At 47.3% G+C, this 17,973-nt stretch overlaps 1 protein-coding gene across 3 annotated transcripts in view; it reads right to left on the reverse strand.

The window, feature by feature from the left end:
* TRAPPC8 (trafficking protein particle complex subunit 8) overlaps positions 1 to 17,685 on the reverse strand; it is an 89,046-nt gene extending 71,361 nt beyond the window's left edge. For 2 of the 3 annotated variants that reach the window (XM_077270402.1, XM_077270401.1), the window contains exons 1-2: positions 17,322 to 17,628; positions 14,206 to 14,400 (exon numbers count right to left, since the gene is read on the reverse strand). In XM_077270402.1, the coding sequence (XP_077126517.1) occupies positions 14,206 to 14,400; positions 17,322 to 17,478 (352 nt within the window). In that variant the 5' untranslated portion in view covers positions 17,479 to 17,628. Of the gene's footprint in view, positions 1 to 14,205; positions 14,401 to 17,321 lie in introns of all 3 variants that reach the window. The other variant, XM_077270403.1, reaches the window with a different exon arrangement.
* Between the last annotated feature and the right edge of the window lie 288 nt (positions 17,686 to 17,973).

Below are 17,973 nucleotides of genomic sequence, written 5' to 3' on the forward strand. Positions count from 1 at the left end.
TGTAGCAGAAATGCTCATCTGCTATGAACGCCGGCCATGGGGCGGCGCTCATAGCAGTTCGGCAATGACAAACAAAGGGGTCTCCTGCAGACCTAAGATTGTCATGCCAACCCATCTGCGCCTAGCAATCATGTGACAGGGGCGCCGATGGGCAGTTAGTGACGCATGTCCATCATAGTCATGTTAAATGCCGCTATCAAAGACTGACAGTGGCATTTAACATGTTAATAGCCACGAGAGGATTGTGATTTCATCAGTGGCTGTTAATGGCACATGACAACTAATCAAATCAGCGGTCACCTGAGGAAAACATGTGGGCTCAGCGCCGGAGCCCGCATCAAAAGGGGGAGACAATATATGACAAATATAGTCATTATTCTTGTTTCATTTATTAAACTCCTTATTTCATATGTCGCAAAGGGGTTAAAGAATGTGCACAAAGGGGAAATAAGGAGAACTAGGGAGAATAAATGAAGCAAATAATCTCCCACATACCTAACTGAGGAGAAAGGGAAGGTGCTGGGAAGGCAGACAGCAGAACTACAAATTGTGTTTGACCAGCAGAAAAAAATCCCTACGCTGAAGGGCTAGAACTCCTTAGCACTAATCCACACTAAGTATAGCCAGCAAGGAAGTGCAGTGAAGGTAGAATATGTATAGCCCAACCCAATGTGTGATAGGGCAATCAAAATGGAACAATGGGAAACACGTGAAGAGGAGTACACCCAGAGAGGAAAGCCAATAAAAACCATCAGCATAAAGACAGGAAAGAAAAGCGCAATAGCACAGCAGACAGGAGAACTGACCACAGAGCCAGGGGTCATACAGCATCATCATAACTAATACAGTTCATCATAATCTAAAGATTTGAAACAGCGTATTCTCGTGGCTGTTCATTACCCATTACAGTATTACTTCATGCAGAGTTTTTCTTCTTATAGTTAGAAGGTGCTCATATGGAGGTCAAATTGTAACCTTCTTTAGATGTTAATTTCCTTGCATGATGGAAGGAACAATTTTTAGTGGCTATAACCCGTTCAACTTGAATATTGTCAGGTGCGGTCGCTATGCTAAAAAAAAATGTACTCAGCATGGTTTTCTGGTGATGTGGCCACTGTACAAGACTACATATTTTATCTGAATAATATATGCAATACTACTACGGTCTAAGTGTATCTGCTCTGAGGATGGCATTTTTGCTACGGAGAATGTGCAAGGTTATCAGACACAGATTATAAGGCAATAAACCAGAAGTTAATTTAATAAAGATTATGCCAAAATAAGCTTTAAATCCTGGGAAATCACTTAGCAAAACAAAAAACACAACCGTCATGATATGTCAACTTACAGTACATACTAGTGTGCAAGTTAAAGTTTTACATTTATTACACACACACACACATATATATATATATTATCTATACACACACACACATACACTTGTGTTAGATCAGCATCCCATTCTAAAAAACATCATTTAGAATGGATGTAGATGTGTGGCCAAAAGATGTTAACACCTAGTCTTTTAGTGAATAATCCATCAATAGAACTCAGTGGTCAAAAAAGGCTTCCTTTACATAGGCCCATTTTCCTTCTCTAAATTTTTAATATGTAAAATATGGAGATATATACATACATACATACATACATACATACATACACACATACACACATACACACATACACACACAGTATTCAGCTCCCTTGAACTTTTCAACCTTTTCCCACATATCATGCTTCAAACATAAAGGTACCAAATGTAAATTTTTGGTGAAGAATCAACGGCAAGTGGAACACAATTATGAAGTTGAACGAAATGTTTTGGTTATTTAAAATTTTGTGGGTATTTTAAATTTTTGTGGAAAATCAAAAACTGTAAAGTGGGGCGTGCAATATTATTCAGCCCCTTTAACTTACTTGTTGCTCCACCTTTTGCTGCGATTACAGCTGCAAGTCGCTTGGGGTATGTCTCTATCAGTCTTGTACATTGAGAGACAAATTCTTGCCCATTCTTCCTTGGCAAACAGCTCGAGCACAGTGAGGTTTGATGGAGATCATTTGTGAACAGCAGTTTTCAGCTCTTTCCACAGATTCTCGATTGGATTGAGGTCTGGACTTTGACTGGGCTATTCTAACACCTGGATACATTTATTTGTGAACCATTCCATTGCAGATTTTGCTTTATGTTTGGGATCATTGTCTTGTTGGACGACAAATCTCCTTCCCAGTCTCAGGTCTTTTGCAGACTCCAACAGGTTTTCTTCAAGAATGGTCCTGTATTTGGCTCCATCCATCTTCCCATCAATTTTAACCATCTTCCCTGTCCCTGCTGAAGAAAAGCAGGTCCAAACCATGATGCTGACACCACCATGTAAGACAGTGGGGATGGTGTGTTCAGGGTGATGACCTTTGTTGCCTTTACACCAAACATATCGTTTGGCATTGTTGCCAAAAAGTTTGATTTTGGTTTCATCTGACCAGTGCACCTTCTTGCACATGTTTGGTGTGTCTCCCAGGTGGCGTGTTGCAAACTTTACTCGACACTTTTTATGGATATCTTTGAGAAATGGCTTTCTTCTTGCCACTCTTCCATAAAGGCCAGATTTGTGCAGTGTACGACTGATTGTTGTCCTATGGACAGACTGTCCCACCTCAGCTGTAGATCTCTGCAGTTCATCCAGAGTGATCATGGACCTCTTGGCTTCATCTCTGATCAGTCTTCTCCTTGCTTGAGATGAAAGTTTAGAGGGACGGCTGGGTCTTGGTAGATTTGCAGTGGTATGATACTCCTTCCATTTCAATATGATCGCTTGCACAGTGCTCCTTGGGATGTTTAAAGTTTTGGAAATCATTTTGTATCCAAATCCGGCTTTAAACTTCTCCACAACAGTATCACGGACCTGCCTGTTGTGTTCCTTGGTCTTCATGATGCTCCGTGTGCTTCAAACAGAACCCTGAGACTATCACAGTCGGGTGCATTTATACGGAGACTTGACTACACACAGGTGGATTATATTTATCATCATTAGGCATTTAGGACAACATTGGATCATTCAGAGATCCACAATGAACTTCTGGAGCGAGTTTGCTGCACTGAAAGTAAAGGGGCCGAATAATATTGCACACCCCACTTTTCAGTTTTTGAATTTCCACAAAAATTTAAAATAATCAAAAATTTCGTTCAAGTTCACAATTGTGTTCCACTTCTTGTTGATTCTTCAAGAAAAATTTACATTTCGTATCTTTATGTTTGAAGCATGATATGTGGGAAAAGGTTGAAAAGTTCCACAGAGTGACACATCCGGGGGATGAGAATTGTGGCCCAGGACATTGCGGTGTGCGTAAGCACTGAACGCATACCGCATTCTCCAAAGGTGAAGCAGGGACGTGCCAGGAGGGGAGTATGCGATTTTCACCTGTCCTCGTTCCACCGTCGGGCTCTGTCTTCTGCATCCTCTGGCTGTGACGTTCAGGTCAGAGGGCACGATGACGTGTTTAGTACGCGCCCTCTGACTGAACAGTCACAGCCAGAGGACCCTGAAGACACAGCGGCACGCGGCGGTGGAACAGGGACAGGTGAACATCGCAAGTGCCGGGGGGACTGAGCCAGTGGCGACTCCAGCACCTGAACCCCATAGTGCGCCGGTGTCCACTCCTGCTCAGGTCCTCGACACTCGGCACCCAGCGACGAGAGGGGAGTATGTTTTTTTGGGTTTTTTTATCGCAGCAGCATACAAGGCATGTTATGCTATGAAGCATCTTATGGGGGCCATCAACCTTTATGGAGCAGCATACGGGGCGCAGGATGGGAGCAGCACATGACAGGATGGACGCAGCACATGACAGGATGGGGGCGCAGGATGGGAGCAGCACACGACAGAATGGGGGCGCAGGATGGGAGCAGCACACGACAGAATGGGGGCGCAGGATGGGAGCAGCACACGACAGAATGGGGGCGCAGGATGGGAGCAGCACACGACAGAATGGGGGCGCAGGATGGGAGCAGCACATGACAGAATGGGGCGCAGGATGGGAGCAGCACATGACAGAATGGGGGCGCAGGATGGGAGCAGCACATGACAGAATGGGGGCGCAGGATGGGAGCAGCACATGACAGAATGGGGGCGCAGGATGGGAGCAACACATGACAGAATGGGGGCGCAGGATGGGAGCAGCACATGACAGAATGGGGGCGCAGGATGGGAGCAGCACATGACAGAATGGGGGCGCAGGATGGGAGCAGCACATGACAGAATGGGGGCGCAGGATGGGAGCAGCACATGACAGAATGGGGCGCAGGATGGGAGCAGCACATGACAGAATGGGGCGCAGGATGGGAGCAGCACATGACAGGATGAGGGCGCAAGATGGGAGCAGCACATGACAGGATGAGGGCGCAAGATGGGAGCAGCACATGACAGGATGAGGGCGCAAGATGGGAGCACATGACAGGATGGGGGCACATGACAGGATTGTGGCCCAGGATGGGAACACATGATGAGGGCACAGGAAGAGTAGCACATGACAAGATGGAGGTGCACAAAACAGGATGAGGGCGCAGGATGGGAGCAGCATATGACAGGATGGAGGCGCAAGATGGTAGCGGCACATGACAAGATTAGGGCGCAGGATGGAAGCAGCACATACCAGGATTGAGACCATATACCAATATAAATGCCCGCCATCCGGGCATAGAGCGGGTTCAATAGCATACATACATACATATAATATAAAATTATATATATCCTAAAATACAAAGGAAATGTGCTGGCCAGAGTTGCCCAAACCTTTACATGCCACCGTACACAAGTTGTGTAGTAAAGGCTCCGGGACCTTTAACATTTAGGTAATTAGGGGCTGGCTATCAGCTGTGTATCCTAGCAGTCTCGATATACTTTGGCAATACACGCATGCAGCTCTTTTCATTGAAGGCTATGGAAGAGTGGAGAACGCTGAGGAGCCTTTCGTCCCTTTCATGGGAGCACTCATGGAAGTTCTCCGGGTAATACACCACGCTCTCATACCCCGCACCACACCAGTGTTCCCCTAACTGCATAAGGCTTCTCTCACACTGGCGTCTCCTGGCGGACGTCGCAATGTGTCATTTTGGAGAAAAAACCGCATCCTGCAAAGTTGCCCGCAGGATGCTTTTTTTCTCCATAGACTTGCATTAGCAACGCATTGCGACGTATGGCCACACGTCGCATCCGTTGTGCGACGGATGCATCGTGTTTTGGCAGACCGTCAGCACAAAAAAACGTTCAATGTAACTTTTTTTGTGCGTCGTGTCCGCCATTTCCGACCGCGCATGCGCGGCCGGAACTCCGCCTCCTCCTCACCGGACATTACAATGGGGCAGCGGAAGTGTTGAAAAACTGCATCCACTGCCCCCGTTCATTATTTTCACAACGTGCATCGGTACGTCGGGCCAACGCATGGCGACGGCCCCGTACCGACGCTAGTGTGAAAGTAGCCTAACCTACATTATTTGTGGCTGCTCTCTACTTGCTCCTTACAACAGTAAGAGGCGTTGGGATGCCATAAAACAGTTTCAAGCACTCCTTTCACACGACTGCTTCCAGGGCACCAATCCATAAAAATCTTAAAAGGGATTTTCCAGGACCTTTTCAAAATTTGCTAGATTGAAGGATCTTTAGAAATAAGGGTTTGCTAGGACTCCGAGCCAATTCATCAGTCATTTAACTAAGGAGATCACTGCTAATCCCAGCAGAGACCACAAAAGGAATTCAGGGTGGCAAGTAATTCTTTCTTCCTTTTATAAAGATTGTGTCTCTTGCATCCTTTCACCCTACATTATGCCCTACATGCTGTATATACACAGAGGTTGGCATTTACCATGCAGTGTTGCACTGAGGCAGTTTTATAGACGGGATTATATTCTGCACAGCACTTTCTTTAGCTGAGGCAATCTCTAGACTTACATAACTGACCAATACTGCACTTAATTTTAATCTTATACTGGTAACAGGAGACAAAAAAAAAAAAAACATTTTTAAATTCAGGCATTGACCTCCACTATAGATGGTGAGGCCAAGACATCAGCTTGGTTTGTCTTACGAGACTCCAGTAGAAAAGGTCTGAGAAGCCCTGAAGAAGTGAACTGACCACTTTTCTTCAGAAAACTAAGTTTGCATTGATGCAACATTAAAAAGTGGCTAACGAGACACAGGCTGCTGTGTTATGCGAAAGCGTCTACAGTGAACAATCCTTTAATATGCTTTAGCCTTAAATTCTCAGGAAAAAGCACTATTGTAAACATAAAGACTTACCAAATCCAAATGGTGCAGAAAGAAAATACAAAAGTGTTAAGCGCAGTATGGGTACTGGTGATAAAGACTACATGTAAAAACAAACAAAAATGGATATTAGCCGGGGTGCAGCCAAAGGCTGTATTCAGCCATCATGATTAATGCAGATGGCACCCGTGTGCTGCCAGTTACATCAGATATCCACTTACTAACATGTGCAAGTTTGGTCTGTGACATGGAACAAACCCAGACATACTGTATCTCCACTGTGTATAGGGCCATGGGCTATAATGGATGCTTTTTGTCCACCAAAAAAAAAAAAAATTACACAAAACAGATAGATAGAGAGATACACACACACGCATTGGGTATTCTAGAATATGTATGTAGTTTACAGCCACGTAGTACATAGCACAGCCACGTAGTATATAGCACAGCCACGTAGTATATAACACTGCCCATGCAGTATATAACCCAGGCCACATAGTATAGAGCACAGGGATGTAGTATATTGCCCACCCACGAAGTATATAGCACAGCCCACATAGTATATAGCACAGAGATGTAGTATATAACACAGCCCACGCAGTATGTAACACAGCCCACGTAGTATATAGCAATGTGGGCACCATATCCCTGTTAAAAAAAAAAAATTAAAATAAAAAATAGTTATATACTCACCTTCCGGAGCCCCCGGATCCAGCCGAGGCGTTTACCGATGCTCCTCGCGACGCTCTGGTCCCAAGAGTGCATTGCGGTCTCGCGAGATGATGACGTAGCGGTCTCGCGAGACCGCAATGCATGGACCGGTCACCGGAACGTCGCGAGGAGCGGGAAAGCCCTTGGCTGGATCCAGGGGCCCACGGAAGGGGAGTATATAATGATTTTTTATATTTTTTATTATTTTTAACATTAGATCTTTTTACTATTGATGCTGCATAGGCAGCATCAATAGTAAAAAAGTTGGTCACACAGGGTTAATAGCAGCGTTAGCGGACTGCGTTACACCGCAGCATAACGCGGTCCGTTAACGCTGCCATTAACCCTGTGCGAGTGCGGACTGGGGGGAGTATGGACTGTGGGCACTGACTGCGGGGAGTAAGGAGCGGCCATTTTGCCGCCGGACTGTGCCCGTCGCCGATTGGTTGTGGCCTTTTTGACCAATCAGCGACTTGGGATTTCCGTGACAGAAAGAAAGACAGACAGACAGAAAGACGGAAGTGGACCTTAGACAATTATATAGTAGATATATATAACCTGATAGAACACAGATGTGTGAATGTGACCTAAGCCCTCAAAAAACTTTGAAGACATTAACATAATGCACTTTGCCAATCCCCCACCAGAGCCGCAGCGATGCGGTCATGCACACAGATCATGTGAAGGCTGAGGACAGTGCTGTAGTGTGCACCACGTGCAGCACTTTAGGAGCAGCTGATGATTCAAGAAGAGAATTACGGTTATTTTATAAAGGGGATCACCGGCAAAACGTCAGTCAGTAGTTTTCATCTAGTTTGGGAGGGCTATGTATGTGTACAGACTTTAGTGTACATTGACCTAGTGTACAATTCTGCTATACTGGGCAGCTGAAAGCAAATTGTTCAGTCCTCTGTTCAATCACGTATGTGCAGCAGGAAGCCGGAGACGTTATGAAGGCTTCTACTTAGATATGTTGCATTTAAAGTAGGAGTCTGTAAAATACATATGCCGAATGGGTCCCCATTGCAACCAGTATAGGACAAAGGAGTGCAGGGCCGGTAGTTGTCTGTATTCTTACAGCACAGAAATGTAGCACATTTCCAGAAGGAATATTCCCTGCATTTTTCAGTACCAGCATTGTGCAGGACAGTAAGCTCCTGCTGTGGAGACAGCCCTGTGTAAAGTGACCAGCATAGTAGATTTGAGATCACTTTATGCTGCAGATTTCACCTTTTGCCATGTACAATTTTGAATACAATATATGATACATACTGATACGGCTGTGGTTTTGCCGCCCGAGATTCCCAGTGAAAAGCTCATTGGGAATGTCCTCTTAGGTTACTCATTTTCTTACTGTCCAGGAATAGCTGTGCTTGGCTTATACAGGTGGATACAGTAGTAATACATCCATATAATCTAAAACACTAGTTTTGCACACTATACTGTATTGGTGTGGGGGTGTCAGTGTGAATCATATGTGGCAGAAGTCACAGAACTCTATAGGTAAGGCCACTGATGTATACCTCCGACAAAGGAAAAGGGAATAAAAAGCTGTAAATATAGGTGCAAAAACTTAACGCTGTCCATATTGTTAAAGTTTGGTCTCACCATCATAAAACATTAAACAGTCACAAAGGAAATAGAAACAAATGCAACTGTCAGCTATGAAGGTGCATAAAGCATCACCAAAACGGACCGTCAGTCAGGTCAAATAATCAAAAGCAGGGGAAAACGACCTAAGTGCACAAATCTGGATGCCAGATAACACCGGTACAGTAGTGATTCACAAATGCCTAGTGTCACAGGTGTAGGGTACAAATCAGCAAAAACATAGAAAGGATGGATCTTTTATCGCTGCTGTTTTGCAGTGTTAGCATAACAAAATAAAAAAAATTTGCTACATGTGGAATAGGCAAATTAGAGATATAAAGGGAACTTGTCACATGATTCACACGGACCAAACCATGGGCAGAACTGCAGCCAAGTATTTCTCTCTGAAGCATGGCGGCATTTTAGAGAGAACATAGTTTGAATAATCGGATTCCAGTGAGAGACCCGACTGTACCATCGGCTGGCCTGTCCCTGCTCGGCTTTAGATGATTATCAGGTCTTTGCCATGTGAGTACATAGGAAGAGACATTGCAATCATCTGGGGTGAGGCAGGAAAAAGCTGGCCGGCCGGACTAGTCCGCTGTCTTCCCATAGTCCCAGAGTGGCTCTGAATACCATGTGTTCTCCGAAATGCCGCAAGGTTGCAGAGAAATACCTGGCTGCAATCATGCTGCCGGTGAATGGTCATGCTGCCGGTGAATGGTCATGCTGTCCGTAGTTCGGGCAGCATGAAACTAGTGACAGGTTCCCCTTAAACATCTGCAGCACACTGTTTTCCTGAGTGTTTTGTTGTTTTTTTTTTTTTTTTTTTTTGGGGGGGGGTATAAACCACGACACACCCCTAGTGCACCTGACATGCAGACTATGCAGTAAGCTAGAAGTAGTATCTGTTAAATTAATGATTAAGAAATTGTTATTTTTAAGATACAGCATTTTTATTGCTTCCAGTTACATTTTTTGCTGTGTTGGGCCATGTTCCCACGACAAGCTTGTGACACTGCAGATTTTTTGCACTTATTATTTAAATTTGTTTACTTGCCTTTAAGTGTGCGTTTTTATTGCTGCATTGTTTCGTCTCTTGTTGGCGTGTCTTGCTTTAATTAAAGCTTATTTCTTTTAATACTCCTGTTTTTTTGCTTTAAAAACACTGAAATACTTGGGTGCGTATTACATGCATTTTTGATGCGTTTCCGCTGCAGAAAACACTAAAGACTCATGTCTATTTTTTTTTTTTACCAGCACATTTTCCACATCTAATGCAAGTCTATGTGAAAAATCCAAACAGAAAACTCAGCGTATCCACAAGAGAAATCAACACATTGCGGATATGAAAATCGCACCGCAGGTCAGTTTACACTGAATAAACGCATGGTGGCTATGAGATTTCTATAAATCCCATCCACTTTGCTGGAACTGTACTACACTGCGTTTTTGATGCAGCAAAAATATGCACCGATAAAACCTCACCAAAAGCTCATCGTGGGATAATCGGGTTAATTTTACATCTTGATATGACATTTAAGGACACAGAAATACCATGCTAATTTATGTATTTTTACGGGGAAAAAATGGGCGATTATTTACATTTTCATTTATTGGTATATTTGTAAAACTTTTTTTTAAATTGAAACTGATTGTCCAATGGCTTATACTATACCCACTTAAGTATTGCAATACATAGGTTGGTTTTCACATGAGGAACATTAGGGCAGGCAGGAAGGCCGACCGCAAACTCATCATCAGCCCATGAATACATCAGTGATTGACAACAGCATTTAAGGGGTTAACAGCAGCCAGTGAAGTTCAATGCTACTCGCTATTGGCAAGAGTCAAATGATGTCTGTGTATGGGAATGTGCACACGTTGCGGATTGGCCGATGCGAATTCGCAGCAGTTTTCCATGAGTTTACACTACCATGTAAACCTATGGAAAACCAAATCCGCTGTGCCCATGGTGCGGAAAATAACGTCCGGAAACGCTGCGTTATTTATTCCGCAGCATGTCAATTCTTTGTGCTGATTCCGCAGTGAATTACATCTGCTCAATAGGAATCCACAGGTGTAAAACCGAAGGTGAAATCCGCACAAAACCCGCACAAAAATGCACACGAATCAGCAACATGTGCACATAGCCTAATACAGCCATCATATGCCAGGAACAATGCAGGCTCAGCTCCTGAGCCTGCATCAAAGATGGGAACCTGACATATGAAGTAATTAATAAGTCATATCAGGAATGGGTTATAAATGATTTTAAAAAAAATCTATAAAATAAAAAGCCAATTATTAATACGTGTCGAGACTAACACTAATATTGACACAATAAAACACCCCACAATAGTCAAGGAAACCAGAAATAAACTGATAAAATACCCTAAGACTTCAATCACCACACATTTTTCACTATTCATTTGATGTATATGCTGGAAAAGGCTCAGGGCATATCCCACACAGGGGGGTATAGGCTTCAATTTAAAAACAATTACAAATAATAATTTTGTTTGCAAACAGATAATCTGCTACACTATCCCATACTATTATTTACAGTATACTAACCGGTAGAGGCCCCACGGAGTTCCCCTGTTGGCCTCCTGTAGGTGATTGGTGCCCTATGGATAGGCGTAGTATGAGCAGCGGGTTCTTAACAGTTCCACATCACAAGATTAGAGGAAGAATCCATTCCACGCCTGCACTACATCCACTATGAGCCCACATGTCCAGATTCACCACTGGGCACTACAAAGCTCCCGCTTGTGTATGTGGAATTTAGACCTGTGCAGGTTCTCGTCACACATTTCTCTATGTCTTTGGATACCAGTCCCAGATGGGATTGCAGGAAGGTCTTTAAGAGCTCTGATCACATGTCCATATCACTGGGTAATGGAAAGCTGCCTCCGACATGACTTATTTCATTACAAACAATTTTACAGCCACAAAATTTTGCACAGTCACATATCTGGACACCAAGAGCGTCATAGGCTGTTGTAAGCCAAAATTTTAACCCCGCGCGTTCCAATTCAGCAAACAATGTAGCCCCCATCTACATATTGGGGAAAAAGTGAAAGGAAAAGTGTTGGAGACAAATTGACAGCTGCCAGATGTGAACAAGGGGGACTTAAAGAATGAGAGCGATGGCGCCAAAGAGTATATACCGTACAGTTGCTAAGGTGGGGCCCCGACATGGGTTACTCACCACACACGGGGATATGAACACACACACAAAATGCGCCTCACACTACCACGTGCTCGAACACATATCACCCTCAGCGCACATTTCACCACACATACACCAACCTCGCCACATAAAGGTCGAAAAACAAAAGTCACCGCTCAAAACTCGCCACACGTGCAAAACTCACCTCATGGAAAACTCGCCACACGCAAAACTTGCACACGCGGTAAAATTGCCAATTGCCACATGCAAAAGTTGCCTCACACAAAAGTTGCACGTACTCAAAACGCACCACACATAAAACTCGCCACGCGCAAAACTTGCTGCACACAACTTGCTACACCTGCCACATGCAACTCGACACACAAAAAGTTGCTACACGCATGCACTGTCGCCACACAAAACTCGTCTCACAAAAGTTGCTACAAAAATCTGATTAATAAGCAAACTACAAGAGCAACAAATGTACCATATAGGAAATACGGCAGCTGTCAGTCACATGACCTGTCTATTATGTGTATGTGTGAGCTAATATATACTGCCTGTTGGCTGGGGATTTATCAGGCTGCCAATTTAGCTTACAAATACTGAGGTAAAAATACTGACCAAATAACGTGTGAACGAGGTCTAATACAGGAGGAGATGACACAGATATATACTATATACAGGAGGAGATGACACACAGGTATATACTATATACAGGAGGAGATGACATACAGGTATATACTATATACAGGAGGAGATGACATACAGGTATACACTATATACAGGAGATGACATACAGGTATATACTATATACAGGAGGAGATGACACACGTACATACGATATACAGAGGAGATGACACACAGGTACATACGATATACAGGGGAGATGACACACAGATATATACTATATACAGGAGGAGATGACATACAGGTATATACTATATACAGGAGATGACATACAGGTACATACGATATACAGAGGAGATGACAGGTATATACTATATACAGGAGGAGATGACATACAGGTATATACTATATACAGGAGATGACATACAGGTATATACAGGAGATGACAGGTATATACTATATATAGGAGATGACATACAGGTATATACTATATACAGGAGCAGATGACACACGTATATACTATATACAGGAGATGACACAGGTATATACTATATACAGGAGATGACACAGGTATATACTATATACAGGAGATGACATACAGGTATATACAGGAGATGACACAGGTATATACTATATATGAGATGACATACAGGTGTATACTATATACAGGAGCAGATGACACACGTATATACTATATACAGGAGATGACATACAGGTATATACCGTATTTTTCCAACTATAATACGCACTTTTTCCCCCCAAAAAAAGGGGGGAAAATGGGGGGCGAGTCTTATAGTTGGAATACAGGCTTACCGGCAGAGGTGCGGCGGCGGCCGAGGTGCGGGGATGGAGGCGGGGCAGTGAGCGGTATGGCGTGAGCGGGGTCCCTTTCACAGGTGAGGGGATGCAGCAGCCCGGTAAGCAGCAGAGCCGGGTGAATCATGTTGTTATCGGTGGTGGCGGCCATCTTCCTGAGGCCGCGCGTGCGCAGATGGAGTGCTCTGCTTCCCGGGGCTTCAGGAAAATGGCCGAGGGAGGCCGCGCGTGCGCAGATGGAGATCGCGGTGGCCATTTTCCTGAAGCGGAGTTTGCAGATTTAGATCTCGGCTTCAGGAAAACGGCCCCCGCGATCTCCATCTGCGCACGTGCGGCCTCCCGCGGCCATTTTCCTGAAGACCCGGGAAGCAGAGCATTCCATCTGCACACTCGCGGCCCTCAGGTAAGATACTGTAAATTCGGACAATAAGACGGACCCCCATCTTATAAAAAAAATCTTTTTTTCTGCAATTTTCACCCCAAATTTGGGGTGCGTCTTATGCTCCGGTGCATCTTATAGTCCGAAAAATACGGTACTATATACAGGCGTGAGGGGGGGAAAATGAGAGGCGTGAGGGGGGGAAAATGAGAGGCGTGAGGGGGGGAAAATGAGAGGCGTGGGGGGGGAAATGAGAGGCGTGGGGGGGGGGAAATGAGAGGCGTGGGGGGGGGAAAATGAGAGGCGTGGGGGGGGGAAATGAGAGGCGTGGGGGGGGAAAATGAGAGGCGTGGGGGGGGGAAATGAGAGGCGTGGGGGGGGGGAAATGAGAGGCGTGAGGGGGAAAATGAGAGGCGTGAGGGGGAAAATGAGAGGCGTGAGGGGGAAAATGAGAGGCGTGAGGGGGAAAATGAGAGAAGTGAGGTGCTATTACTAACGACAGATATTTACTATTTCCAAGAAACGCTGAGCTCTTCAGCTAGTACACATTAAAATAGAAAAATACAAAAGAAATACTTGACAATTACACGGCCAATAGCTTCCAGAGATTATTCTCCTGGAAAAGAAGAAAAGAGTTGTGTTCTTACCACTGATATTCAGGTCATAATCTCCGGCAGTGATCACATTTGGGACTAATCCTTCTGCAGGTTGATTGGTGGCGACCACGTCATTCAGGAGTTTACGAACTGCTGCTTGCAGTGGAGGCTGTGGAACAATGCTGTTAACAACGATCTTCAGGTTCTTTATCACGTGGAGCTGATTGTTGGGGTCCCGCATGTGAACTTGGGAAGGAATTCATAACAAATATAATAAATATTATTGGTTTTATGGCGAGCACAACAACATTTAAGAAAGAAAAAAAGAATTATAGCCTAGATTTAAAGAAAGTACAATAAGATATTTCCTGTTTAACAAGGATTTCCATTTGCAAATATTCAGTCAGAAATTTATACTATTTTCTCGAACTATCTGTATCAATTTTGCACACTTTCTAAGATCTCTGCTTGCAGTTATTGAATGGAAACCTGGGTTTACTCTCAGAGGCAGCTTGTTACTGCTGCACGCACACTGCGCTCACAGATCGTCTTCTCGTCCATTCTTAACCAATTCAACACCTGGTACATTTTCAGGTGTTTTTTTCCTATGTGGAAAATTAAAGCTTCATTCAGACATCAGTTTTCAGGGAAGCAAAAGCGGTCCGAGATTCATCAGTGCTTGGGTCTTTACCATCAGTGATTTTCTCATATGAAAAAATAAATACGGTGAAACTGGATCCATTACAATGTTAAAAACGTATGACATTGTCCACAAAAACAAAACAGTCCTGTGACATTGCCTTTAGTACATGTTCTATCCCTGAATAAAGCGTATGAGAGACACGTCAACAGCGCTAGTTTTTTCTTATTCAATTAATTTTGGAGCGGTGCGTTGGGTCTAATTTTTTTGACAGAAGAAAATGAGCACAGGGAACTTTGGGATCTGCATTTTTGAAACGGGTCCAAGGTCATAAATGCTGTTTAGGAGATGACCCCTTATATGCCATTGTGCGATGGGAAATGCTTTATCTGTTAAATTGCCAGTGATGAAACGTGACAATCTACAAGTAAGTCTGCAGTTAACACTAAGGCCAGTGACTGGCGCAGCGGCACATCAGCAGTAGCAGGGGGTACACAGACAGGAGGGGACCACCAACATACCTGCACGGGCTCAATGGGGGGGAGAGAGGAGGTCCTAAGGTAAATACATAACACACGCCACAGGGAGGAGCCTGCAACCAGGCACACTGCCACGCTGAGGGGGGGAGCCCGCAACCAGGCACACCGCCATGCCGAGGGGGGGGGAGCCCACAACCAGGCACACTGCCACGCTGAGGGGGGGAGCCCGCAACCAGGCACACCGCCATGCCGAGGGGGGGGGAGCCCACAACCAGGCACAATGCCACGCCGAGGGGGAGAAGCCTGCAACGCCAAAGGTGGGGAGCTCAGTACCAAGGCGCTGCGCCATGCCAAGGGGTGGGAGGGAGCCCGCCACTCAGTTGTACCTGGTGGGGGAGCCCATTGTCCAGGCACAGCACCACACTGTGGGGTGGAAGGGATCACGGCACCCAGTCGTCCTGCTGTGCCAGGAAGCGGGGGGGAGGGGGGAAGAGCTTGGCGACCAGGCGCAGTGTGACGCCAAGGGGAAGCTCAGTGATCAGGCGCACCACCTCGCTGTGGGTGGAAGGGGCACAGCGCCTAGCTGAGCTCAGTGATCAGGCGCACCACCTCGCTGTGGGTGGAAGGGAGCACAGCGCCTTGCTGAGGTCAGTGATCAGGAGCACCACCTCGCTGTGGGGTAGAAGGGTGCACAGCGCCTAGCTGAGCTCAGTGATCAGGCGCACCACCTCGCTGTGGGTGGAAGGGTGCACAGCGCCTAGCTGAGCTCAGTGATCAGGCGCACCACCTCGCTGAGGGGTAGAAGGGGCACAGCGCCTGGCTGAGCTCAGTGATCAGGCGCACCACCTCGCTGTGGGTGGAAGGGTGCACAGCGCCTAGCTGAGCTCAGTGATCAGGCGCACCACCTCGCTGTGGGGTAGAGGGGGCACAGTGCCTGGTAGTCTGAGCTCAGTGATCAGGCGCACCACCTCGCTGTGGGGTAGAGGGAGCACAGTGCCTGGTAGTCTGAGCTCAGTGATCAGGCGCACCACCTCGCTGTGGGGTAGAAGGGGCACAGCGCCTAGTAGTCTGAGCTCAGTGATCAGGTGCACCACCTCGCTGTGGGGTAGAAGGGGCACAGCGCCTAGCTGAGCTCAGTGATCAGGCGCACCACCTCGCTGTGGGTGGAAGGGAGCACAGCGCCTAGCTGAGCTCAGTGATCAGGCGCACCACCTCGCTGTGGGTGGAAGGGAGCACAGCGCCTTGCTGAGGTCAGTGATCAGGAGCACCACCTCGCTGTGGGTGGAAGGGAGCACAGCGCCTTGCTGAGGTCAGTGATCAGGAGCACCACCACGCTGTGGGTGGAAGGGGCACAGCGCCTGGCTGAGCTCAGTGATCAGGCGCACCACCTCGCTGTGGGGTAGAAGGGGCACAGCGCCTAGCTGAGCTCAGTGATCAGGCGCACCACCTCGCTGTGGGTGGAAGGGAGCACAGCGCCTAGCTGAGCTCAGTGATCAGGCGCACCACCTCGCTGTGGGTGGAAGGGAGCACAGCGCCTTGCTGAGGTCAGTGATCAGGAGCACCACCTCGCTGTGGGTGGAAGGGAGCACAGCGCCTTGCTGAGGTCAGTGATCAGGAGCACCACCACGCTGTGGGTGGAAGGGGCACAGCGCCTGGCTGAGCTCAGTGATCAGGTGCACCACCTCGCTGTGGGGTAGAAGGGGCACAGCGCCTAGCTGGGCTCAGTGATCAGGTGCACCACCTCGCTGTGGGGTAGAAGGGGCACAGCGCCTAGCTGAGCTCAGTGATCAGGCGCACCACCTCGCTGTGGGTGGAAGGGAGCACAGCGCCTAGCTGAGCTCAGTGATCAGGCGCACCACCTTGCTGAGGGGTAGAAGGGGCACAGCGCCTAGAGAGCTCAGTGATCAGGCGCACCCCCTCAGGGGCAGAGCCCGCACCCCAGCAGCACACCCCGGCACACAGCTGCAGCACTGGGCGCCTCTGCCGTCGGACTATGACCCCGCACCGGGGCTGTCAGTGATGGACGCTGCCGGACACCCCGCACTCACCCTCCGTGCTGAGGCGGCAGAAGGGCCGGACCAACTCGCAGAAGGACAACTGGTTCTTCCGGGCGAGCTTCTCGGCCTCATCGCTGCAGAGGGCCGCCACCTGCGGGATGAACGCGTCCTGGAGGAACTCCTGCACGGAGAGCAGGCACTGCGCCATCCCGGCCTCCACACTCTCTCACTGGGACCGCGGCGCCGGCTGCTCCGGGCGCTGGGACGCGCTGTCGTTCGCCTCCGGTACAGCGCAACCTTCTCCGCCCTCCCTCGTCAGCCGGTCCCTGCTAGTCACGTGACTTCCGCGCCTGTCACCAGGGCAGTTGAGAGCGCGCTCCCGGGATATCCAGCGGCGCAGTCTCGCCACCGCGATGGGCGGGGCCGTCCTGAACGTGACGTCACTGTAATGCGGCGCACAGTGATGGCGTCATCGTGTCTCCCACGGTAGAGCTGCGCGGTGTGCAGCCTATGGGCAGGAGGAGCCGGTGCTGCTGGCCTTTCCGCCGGCACCACGGCCTCACTATCCGCTGCAGTGCTCGCACAGAATGTCCCCAGCGTGGCACAGACCACTCCGGATGTTGTACTTTTCGTTTTAGGTGTGTACTGCCACAGTGATAGCGATAGTGTGTGAGATCGGTGGGGTCCAGCACCGGCACTGCCA

Source organism: Ranitomeya variabilis, chromosome 6 (genome assembly GCF_051348905.1).
Source record: "Ranitomeya variabilis isolate aRanVar5 chromosome 6, aRanVar5.hap1, whole genome shotgun sequence".
Lineage (NCBI taxonomy): Eukaryota > Metazoa > Chordata > Amphibia > Anura > Dendrobatidae > Ranitomeya > Ranitomeya variabilis.